This window comes from Pinus tabuliformis, chromosome 8, assembly GCF_031772625.1.
Source record: "Pinus tabuliformis cultivar Carrire ecotype Pingquan chromosome 8, CPIR1, whole genome shotgun sequence".
NCBI lineage: Eukaryota > Viridiplantae > Streptophyta > Pinopsida > Pinales > Pinaceae > Pinus > Pinus tabuliformis.
Window position 1 is genome coordinate 1,830,872,665 of NC_142294.1, and position 11,422 is coordinate 1,830,884,086.

General features: G+C 40.4%; 1 protein-coding gene across 1 annotated transcript; it reads right to left on the bottom strand.

Moving 5' to 3' along the window:
• Nucleotides 1-8,815: 8,815 nt before the first annotated feature.
• On the bottom strand, nucleotides 8,816-9,136 carry LOC149243594 (uncharacterized). Its single transcript, XM_089371257.1, has one exon. The coding sequence runs from the start codon at nucleotides 9,134-9,136 to the stop codon at nucleotides 8,816-8,818; it is 321 nt and encodes a 106-aa protein (XP_089227383.1).
• Between the last annotated feature and the right edge of the window lie 2,286 nt (nucleotides 9,137-11,422).

Consider the following 11,422-nt stretch of genomic DNA (forward strand, 5'->3'; position numbering starts at 1 on the left):
GGATTCTGATTATATCTCACCTGGAGTTTCAAATCCTTTGACCTGCAAGAACAATAGACATTAATCACAGACACAGATTATAATTAAAAAAAATCTTTTTGAATTCAATTTCTTGTTATAAGATCAATTTCTTGAATTTTTTTTATATATTTGAGGAAAAAATTATAAAAACTATGTTTAAATAAAACAAATTCAACAAATTAGAAAAAGGGTACTCAAGAGATTCTAAAAATTAGTAACTATACATCAATAAAACTTTCTTAATAAAATTAGGAAAGAAATTCTCACAAGATTCTAAAAACTAATAACTAATTATCATAATAGTTATTAATTATAAAAGCTATGTTTAAACAAGAAAAACTTATGATTAATGTAATTGGATTGAAAATAGAGAAAAAAAAATGTGAAATTAAAAAATAAAAAAACTAAAAATATTATTGGGAAAATAATTTTTAATTATTTTTTCCTCTTTAAAATTTGTCATGTTAAAAAAAAACCATAGAAAAGACAAAAACAAATATAAGTCAAATTAAAAGTAATAAAACTAAAAAAAATATTCCAAAAGTTTTTTAAATTATTTTTTTCTCTCTAAAATTTATCATCTTAAATAGAAAATATGGATAAAAAACTATAATTCATGGAAAAAATAGGGAAAAAAAAATCAAAAAGTTAAATAGAAAGAAATAAAACTAAAAACAAAAAATTAGTAACTAATAGAGTGGAAGTCACTAAACAGCCCATAAAAAGACCTCAACCAATAACCTCACAAATAAATAACTTTAAACAATAATAAAAAATAACAAAAAAAGAATTCCCAATGTTAAACTATGGATACGTCGCATAAATTTTTGGTCAAAAACAAACTAAGACAAACTAATAGAGAGTCAAAGGCAAAACTGAATGCGTAATACCATGTCTGTTGCATTAAGTATCGAATCACATTACCATATATAAGTATCAAATCATTTGGGATATATATATATATATATATATATATATATATATATATATAAAATAGAATATTTTCATTAATTGAAATGTTTTACATATTTATAAAACACAAAATTTCATTTAAATAAAAAGAATACATATAACATAGATCTTCATGCTTTTACAAATTTATGTTCAATGCTCCTGTAGTAGGATCATAGATTTTACTGTAGGATTTCAAAAAACTAAAACTCTTTCTTTCTTATATTTTTCGACTCCTCATAGTTTGTCATTTTTCTAACTATGATACATATTCTCTAAGAGTGAAATTTATCTAAATATATAAATAATATACAAAAAACAAAAAATGATTTCCAATTCAAGAGTAGTTAATGCTCCCCGCATTTGCTAAGGTGTCCTGAACAAAAGCATCAAATAATAACTTCTGAGGCTCCTTTGTGATGCCCCACTTTGATAGGAGATCCAAAAACTCATTTTGCACCCTATAAATGTGCCCAAATGATATATTCTGAAAGAAGCATACCAAATTCCTAATACGGCTCATCGAGTTTGATAGAATGGGTGGGCTGAAAACAGAGAGCTGCTTGACCCACTCTATTATGCCTTTTGCATATCCATAGATGTGCAGTGCCTCCAACCCCAGCCATCTAGAGCATGTCAGAACCTCCCACAATGTTATAATTTCAGCCCTACTATTTGCACCTCTACCTCCCTCCCACCACCAATGATAGTATTTGGCTGGCTCTAACAGAACTACAGCTTTGCATCCACAGTCCCTTTGCTTGCATGCACCATCAAAGAACCATGTCGGAAGATCTTTCCAAATGTCCTTGTGCACAATCTCGCTCCTTTTTTAAGGCCAATTTGAAATGTTTTGCATGTGCATACTTCTAGTTCACTTTAAACTAAAGACTACAGATTATAACAATGTCTTCTCTCTGACCAAAAGACTTGCCCTAAGAATTATCGACAAAACAAAGCAGAAGTACATCTTTGGGTGCTCGAGGTTAAATATGGAGATGACCAAAGAGTTACCCTATGAAATATCAACCAAAAAAGAGCAGATGATGATCTTCGACTGCTCAAGAGAGAATATGAAAATGTAGGTCTCCAAAATTGAAACGTTGACTGTCCCCATAAAGAAACTTGACTTGACAATACTCAAATAGGACTCCATTGTATCAAAAGAGGAATAGGACTAGAAGCGCATTTTGCTAATCATGGAAAATTGAGAAAAAGGAAACGGACATAATGGAGACAATGTCAGTGAGTGGGGAAAGCCTCAGGAGGGCCTGAATGAGACCCCAACAGATATCGAGAAATTAAAAAAATTCGAAAGAACCCCGACTTTGAACAATACCATCCACAACATGTTCAAAGTACATGTAGCCAGGAAGAAGAGACAGAGCACGCTTTGAGAGGGTGTCAGCTTCAGCGTATGTTCTCTAATGATATGATGAAAGGTGATCACCGAAAAAAGTTCCTTAATCTAGGTTATGCGCTGCATCAAGTAGAGAAGAGAAGGAACATGAACAACCAACCTACCTTGGATCCATGAGATAGTAGAAAGGGAGCCCCCGACCATCATAATGCTATCATAAGTGACAACTGAGAAAATCTTACATACCACTTTATTAAAAATAAAAATAAAAAATCATAAAATATTTCTCAATAATAATTTCATTTTTTATTATTATTATTATTAAATAAATAAAATTATATATTAAAAAAAAAAAAAAAACATGAAACAAGATTCTTAATTATGGGTATTTACTTCTATTTTACCATAGCTTATCATGGAAAAAATACCATAACTCACTACATATAACATTAGTTTATATGATATATATGTTTTTTTTAATTAATCAATTTAATATAAAAGGAAAAAATAACAAAACAACTTTGGAGATAAATATCAACCATTAATTTGTGTATATGACTAAAAACATTCTAGAATATTTCATGGATGTTAAACCTCCACCATCCATTTAATAGTTATAGATAATTAAATTAAATTTTTGGAAGTCATATTCAAAAATAGACACGCCTATATGCTTAAATTTATTTTTTATAAATTCAAGATTTATGTTTTTTTTATTTTTTGGTTGGCTCGAGTGATTCACGAGAGATTTGTATCTTAATCTTATGGTTTGTTTTACACAGTACTTCATAACATGGCGATGACTACCCCATGAGCTTACAATTTTAAATTTTAATGTGTTTAAACTTATTGAAGTTTTTAATAGAGTGAAGAGCATTTTTAATAGACAACTTCCCTATATATATATATATATATATATATATGCTGGATCGAAGGCTGCTGGACCAGGAACTACTGCTATAGGATAGGATATAGGATCTGCTTACCGAAGCTACAGAAACCACCACCCTTGCTAGTGCTTATGGCTCTGCTCCTGTCTTTCCCGCTGCTTCTCCCTATGTCTCTACTACATAAACTTAGGGCATACGGGGTAGCACGAAGATGAAAGCATGGTGAGCGCTACATTCATTTGGGCATACATAGCGCACTTCTTTGACCTGAGTGCTGCCTTCCTTCCACTTACACCAGAGCAGCTTCCTTACCCACCGATAGGTATTATTCTACCGCCTTTATAGCTGCCAACTATGTCTTGACTATTGACTCGGATACTGATGGTGCTGGATCAACAGATGAAACAACCGCCTCTGCTCGCGCTGGGGATTACGTATTAGTAACTGCTTCTTCCGTTGCGAGGCGATCAACCACTGGTAGTAAAGGCGGAACCGGAGCCATTTGACTTTGATCCCATTCCAGAAGCAAATCGAGATTGAGTTTTTTTTTCCACTGGAAAAATCATAATCTTTCATTGATTAGAAAAATTACATGTTGTAGATGCATTTGCATATGCAGAAGTTCTTCCACTACACATGTGGGTATCTGTAGGTCCCATAACTGTCTATCAAAAAACAAAAATCATCTCGCAGGATGTTTTACATCGCCATATATACATATTGCCGCGCAGGGCTGTCAGTTATAATATTTATTAGCTATATACAAAAATAGTTCAAAAATATCAGTTCTTGTTTGTTCATGGGCTGGCTGCCCTATAGTATTGTGCATCTATGTATGGGCGGTGATAGTACTGATATGCATTTGCGCCCCGCTGCTCCTGAATCATCCACTCGCCTCTGGGAAGTACCGTAGCCTCCTTGGATAGTTGGTCGGCACTGTTGTTGTGTTCCCTGTAGATATGATTGCAAGAGATGTTATTAAACTGTTCCTTCAGTAAATTTATTTCATCCAGTATACTGCTGAGTGTGTGCGAGTGGCAAGCAGAAATATTATTGAACCAATCAATGACAATCTTTGAATCCCCAAATATGTTTAAATGCAAGCAGTTATGGCTCAATGCAAAATGAATGAGATGGCGGAGGGTGATGATCTCTGCAAAGTTGTTAGAACCAACACCCAGACCCAGCTTTGCTTTATAGAAGTGTTGTTCGTTAATGAAGAGGAGAAAGCCCCCTCCGCATCCCTGTTGTTGGGCTGCACCATCGAAATAAGCCCATGGGCAGCTGTGATCGATTTGAGGGGGATCCCGGGGACGACGGACCTTAGGCTGCGGTGGCTCAGGTATATCATTGAAGACAGCAATAATCTTAGCAGTAAGATGCGGCCACTGAACCATTTTGTCCTCGAATGTCAAACGGTTTCGGGCCAACCATAGGTACCAGCATATAATGATGGGCAGGCTCTGTAGCTTTGAGTTCCTATGCTGGTTATACCACGACTCCCATGTTTGATTTATGTCGACCCCCTCCCATTTACCGGAGAATTGTATAGCTGGGGAGATAGCTTGCCATAGCTGTGCTAGGACAGTGCATTGTAAGAATAGGTGTGTGCACGATTCAGTAGACTGCTTACACAGGATGCACCAAGACGGTCCATGTATCGCACGCCTCATGAGGTATTCCCCAGTGGGAGCCACCCCTTTTAGGATACACCAAAAAAATAATTTCTGTCTTGGTGGAGCAGTTAACTTCCAGATGGAGTTCCACCAGAATGATATTAAATCCGGAGCCTTATGTGCGATCAGAGATAGGTATCCCACTTTTGGGGTGTATGTGCCATGCTCGGAGGGATACCATATGAGCTCATCAGGTCCCTGCTTGATCCTGATGTGCGATTCAGATAAGGCGTTTATATAAGACTGCCAATCTTGGTGCCAGAGAGGTGGGATGTTGATCTGTTGTGCCGATTTCCATTGCTGATTGAAGATGGTAGTGTGCTGTGGATCCGCTATGTCAGCAATGTGAGAGATCCCTTGAGAGTGCAGGTGTCGAACGAGGGCTTCAGGCAATATGTGCCTTCCACCGCTACCGTTCCATGGGTCCAGCCCGATCCTAGCCTGTGTGCCATCGTTTATTTTCCATATCAGGTTATCTCTGATGAGTGGTATAGCATGGAGAAGTGCTTTCCAAACAGATGATATCCCAGCTTTGGGCCAGGATGGGAGCCGGATCCAATCCATTATTTGATGAGGCCAAATATATTTGTGATATACAATTTGGGTCCATAGATTGTCCCCAGTGATTAGTGTCCATCCCATCTTTGCAGCCAGGGCCTGTGCGAATGAAGGGAGATCTTTGAGGCCCCAGCCTCCCCACTTCTTTGGGATGGCAATCCTCTTCCATCCAATCCATGCAAAGATGCGCTTTTCTATTGACCCATTCCATAGGTACCTATTGCAGGTCTGCTGCAGTCTGGATAGGATGCTGCGAGGGATCCATGCCAAGGCCATCCAGAAGACCGGAGTAGCTTCCAAGACAGATTTGATCAGGACGAGTCTACCTGCTCGTGATAGGTATCTATGGTTCCAGATATTGAGCTTTTTCTCCAGTTTGACCACTAGCCAGATCCAGTCTGCTACTTTAGGGCTAATAGGCTTGATCCAATAACCCAAGTATTTAAGGCCCTGATCCAAGGGGTGTATGCTGTAAGGGAATAGCTGTAGAGCCATCTGGGATTCATGGACAGTGGTTCTGGAGAGAATGATGGATGATTTTGAGTGGTTGGCCTGCATCCCAGTGGCAGAGGAGAAGAGGGAGATGATATTGGAGAAAGTACGGGAGTCCCGGGTGCTTCCATCCAGGAATATCATAACGTCATCTACAAAAAGGAGGTGGGTGAGGAAGCAGTCCACTGATATCTTGAGGCCACTAATGTCTCCATTCCTCTTAGTAGATGCAATAAGCCTACTGAGACCATCCATGACTATAAGGAAGAGGAGGGGGGAAAAAGGGCACCCCTGTCTGAGACCCCTCTCCGAATGGAAGAACTGGGATGTAGAACCATTAATCAACACACTGAAGGAGGGAGTGGTGATGCAGGCCATGATCCAAGTAATAAATCTGTGGGGGAAGGCCAGATGAATAAGGAGCATCTTGATATACAACCAGCTCACCCTATCAAATGCTTTAGCCAAGTCAATTTTTAAGATGATGGCTTTGTGGTGTTTTGTCCAAATAGAGTGAAAGGCCTCATGTGCTGCCCCAATAGCTTCATGAATCTGGCGATGTTCCAGGAATGCGAACTGTTGAGGGGCAATGTGTCGGGACAAAATGGGGCGAATGCGATTTGCAATGATTTTTGAGATGATCTTGTAGAGTACATTGCAGAGAGAGATAGGACGGTATTCATCAAAAGAGGAAGGGGAGTCAGTTTTGGGGATCAGGGCAATGAAGGTGGAATTGATTGCATTGTACATGGATCCTGACATCCTACATTCCTCAACCACCCTTAGAAGATCCTGGCTGATCATCTCATAAAATGCAATGTAGAATTCGATGGTCCATCCATCCGGACCAGGGCTGCGCTCCTTCTTAAACCATTTGATGGTGGATTCCAGTTCCTCAGGGGTCACAGGATCGAATAGGGACTCTGCTTCCTCCTCGTTAACAAACCTAGGGAAGTGTCCAGCAATGTTGATAATGTCAGCAAGGTTGTTACCTGGAGGTTGCTTGTATAGGTTCCTGAAGTGTGATGATCCCATCTGAGATAGCTTATTGAAAGTATCAGCCATTCCACCATCGGCCATAGGGAGGTTCCATATTGTATTGCTGACCTTTCTGCCCTTGGCATAATTGTGAAAGAAGCGAGAGTTTTCATCTCCTGCCTTAAGCCAGGTTGCTCTACTGCGCAGTCTGATAGATTCTTCCCTCTCCCTAAGAATCTTTTGCTTCTGATTTTCCAGCTCCACAAGGTGTGCTTTTTCGGCCTCCGATGTGAAACCCAAACCTCTTTCATCAGTGAGAGAGGTTAGCTCAGCTTCAATGTTCATGAGAGTAGAGTTTTCCATCCGGTACTTGTTCCTAGCCCATTCGATAGTGAGTTCCTTGAGTTGTGACAGATTCATACAGAAGCCTTTTGCCAGAGAATCGGCTCTGTCTATTGGGTTGTGAGGCCAGAAGTCCTTAACAAGTTTGATGTAGGAAGGATCCTCAAGCCATCCATGATTGAACTTGTAAGGAGCTTTTGGCTTTTTATTGGGGCCATTTATTTCCAGGTATATAGGATGGTGATCTGATATACCACCTGAGCCCACCCATTGTTTGTAGTGATGAAGTCTTTGAAGCAGAGGTCCTTTCATCATGAATCTGTCGAGTCTACGGGCCAGAGCAGCTTCACCGATCCTTCTGTTCCGCCAGGTGGGAAGGGGTTTGATCATGGGGACATCACTCAGATCATGTCGCTCCAAGAGATCGGTCATGTAGGCAGTGATCGAGTCGATTTGAGCTGTGGCACCCCAAGATTCCCCGTAACCCAATGAAAAATTAAGATCCCCCCCTATGATCAGATTCTCTAATGAAAGAATGTTAAGCCCCAGTAGGTTATTCCAGAAAGCTTCACGCTGGTGACACGGGCCATATACATTGATTACCCTGAGGTTGATACCCAGGTCTGCAGAAAAAAGGTCGAGACCCAGAAAGCCCGGTCCCCCCCAAGTACCTAGGGCCCTAATGGTTACAGGATTGTAGACAATTGCTAAGCCACCCGATCTTCCAGAGGAGTCCATTGCCGAAAATTTCCAACCAGGTATGATCGATGATAGTGAAGCCGAAATGGAGTCGTCGGGGCCAAGCGTTTCTTGAAGCATGATAATATCGACAGGAGATGTTTCAACCAGTCTCTTGAGGGCTAGCTTCTTTGAGGCACTAGCCAGGCCTCTGCAATTGAAAGAGAGGCACCTCATGGGGGAAGATGGTGAGGGGTGTTCTTTGCTCTAAGTACCCCATTGATAGTAGATTGACGCCCAATGGCCACCTCTGCCCCCGCCCGTCTGATGGCTTTAGTAAGATCAGATTTTCGCCCTCGAGAAGGCAGCGAGGTCAGACCAGATGTTAAGATACCCAGGCCAGCGATGTTGGATTGTGGTCCCTGGGAGTGAGGGTGAGGGCGAAGGAAGTATGAATGCTTTGAGCCCTTGGAAGATGAGGGGGAAGATGCAGGTGATGAGGGCGGATGAGAGGATGTAATAGTAGGAGCAATGACCAAGGGGGAAGGCCTTGAACAAAATGCGGCAGTCATGGATGGAGAAGATGATGAAGTCAAAGAGTAATTAGACATTGAAGGATTGAGAGATTTACCCGGAGGTGCTGCAGAAGCGGATGCGGAGGCCGCCCGAGATCTGGTGACTGGAGCTGTAGAACGACCAAGAGGAACACCTGGTGCCTGAGGGGTTGCATGCGAGGGAGTGCTTGCGGTCGGAACTTGTTGAGCAACCGGAGAGGAAGGTCTCGGCATATAGGCATTGGGTGCTGGAGCATCATCTTTCCTCTGATTTAGCGAACAATCTTTGAAGATGTGCCCTACCCTATGGCACCATCAGCATCTGAAGGGAACGCCTTCGTAGTCAAGAATCTGGACGCGAGTGTATTTGCCCCAATGTAGAGTGATATTTTCTTCTAATCCTTCGCGAGTGTCTAGGTGTACCAGGATACGAGCTAGCGTTCTATTTCTGGATTCCACGAAAGTTCGATCATAATCGAGATAAGTCCCCAGAGCGTTTCCAATTCGGATGAAAGTTTCTTCGTTCCAATATTGGAGGGGAAGTCCAAGGAGGCGCACCCATAATGGCCCAACCCCAATCTGTTCATGCTCGGGATCAAACAGAGGACTCCATCGCTTGAGCAACACTGGTGCCATTTCTATGTGCCAGAATTTGGCCAAGACAAGATCCGTATAATTGTCCTTTGCGAAGTGGAGGGAAAACTAGCCGCGAGGGAGGACCTGAACTTCAGGGAGTTCCTTCAGAATCCCACCCCATATCTCCTTCACCCACTGAGTAAGCCGGGTCGCAGAATAAGCACACCCTCGGACATGACCCACAAGGATAGAATTTGCCATATTAGTGGCCTCTTCAGCGGCCATGTTCTCACCGAACCAAATAGAGATGTCCCTGGTAGTAGATTTGACACACTTTGTTCTTTTTTTCCCCGTGCGCGGCGCAGAGGGATGATTTACCAAGGGGTCCGGGGAGCAGTCCTGTGGGTTCGACCTGGAAGAGCTGACCTTGACGGCGGGGGTTTCAAAACATCCCGAAGGAGAGTGGAGAAGCGCTGCAAAACCAGTCGACGATGGAATAGGAGGACCAGAAGAGGATGGAGCCGGAAAGGATGAGGTCTGAGGCCGCGAATCAAAGGGTGGCGATGGGGGAATGACTGAAGATAAAAAACGGAGGGTACCCGGAGAAAGGGGGGGTAGATCTAGCCCAGCAGAGTCAGATTGGATGGTGCCTTCAGGAGCGCTGGATGGAGGGGGGACCGGGATAGAGACCGCCGGAGAGGGATGCGGTTCAGTAAGCAGAGGGCCGGAAGCTGCAGACGACGAAGCAAAATTAGGGCGGTCGAAAATTACCTGGGAGGATAGCGGGTCTTCGGAGAAATCAATAGCTTCTTCCGTGTCCATACTATCACCGACAGTAACCGGATCCATGGTGAAAACGACGGTTGTAGCCTGAAAAGTCGGGCCAGGTAAGCAATCGAGACAGGAGCTGGGAGCGGACTTCAGGCTGGAGAGGTAGGGTTAGGTTGCCTTAACCGGAACCCTCACGGTTATCAACAGTGCGCGCCGATGTCTGTTGCCCTAACCCAAACCTACGCGGTTGGCCGCAGAGCGCTTCTGCTCCATCTCTCCCTCCATCATAGATTAGAGGTCCATTATGCAAAGGAACAAATAGCTAGAAGTTATGTTAATATCGAGATTGAGCTATATATATATATATATATATATATATATATATATATATTTATTTATTTATTTATTTATTTATTTTTACAAGTGTTTAATATTTTTGGTAAATAGTTTTTTTAGTTTGCTAAGTTGTGAGAGTCTAGGATAATTGCAATTTTGAGAAATTAAAACCCAAGGGCATCTAAGCTATCAAAATCACGAGAGGATCGCACCCAGACTAGGCCACACCAACCCTTTATATGGCTGGATTTTCCTCGTGGTGTTTCAAACAAGTGACCTTCACATCACATAGTGCTCTAATAGCTAACCCATCACTCTCTATTTTATGCCCCATGAGCTAATATTTTTGGTAAATATTATTAATATGTGTGTTTCTTTTTAAATTTTATTTTTTATGTATAATTTTTATAATAGTTTATTATTTTATAGATAATTTTTTATATACTTATGTATAGAAGAGTTAAATTAAAAAATAAAAAATAAAAAACATTTTTATGTTGAAGTAAAGGAAATGAAAATAATCATAATTGTAAAGTATAATATGTTAAAATTTAAAATAAATATATAAAATTAGTGTAAAGTAATAATAGGTAAAATATTAAATTAAAAAACAAGGTAAAAACATTGCCTATACTTCAAGTTGCAGATGATGATTTACCAAAAATTGTAGAAACATATGCAAGCAATATTAGATGGGATGTTGTACTTAAGTAGGTAAGAGCCATAGACATAGGTAAGATTGAAGAAATTATCCAATTTGCATCTGGGATTTCGATGGAATCAGAAATAAAATATGAAACCATTGATAAAGAAATTAAAGTTGCATTTAATGCATTAGACAAATTTGAAGTATTCATGATTAACAAATGAATCTTGTTAAGGATTGATGTTGCATCCATGAAGAATGTTTTAACAAAATAGGTAACGAAATCTAATGAAGCGAAATTTGAGAGATGACAGGCATTATTTGGAAACTTTGATTTTCATATTGAGCATATTAAAGGAACAAAAAATTTGATCCATGATTTTCTAAACAGGGAACATCTACAAAAACCTTGGATAGACACAAGTGAGTGGGAAAAATTAAAATCAAGTGAGCTAAAAAATGTGAAATCAAGAAAGAAAGAATCAGGAGAGTGTGAGTGAGACTCAGGAGAGCATAAACTAAATAATTCAAGCGTGCATGACGAGTGTATGGTGATTGTTACCAAATGGACCAGTGGAAAAGAACAAGTTAGA

Coding starts and splice junctions, on each gene's coding strand:
- LOC149243594 (XM_089371257.1), bottom strand. CDS start 9,136: ATGGCACCAGTGTTGCTCAAGCGATGGAGTCCTCTGTTTGATCCCGAG.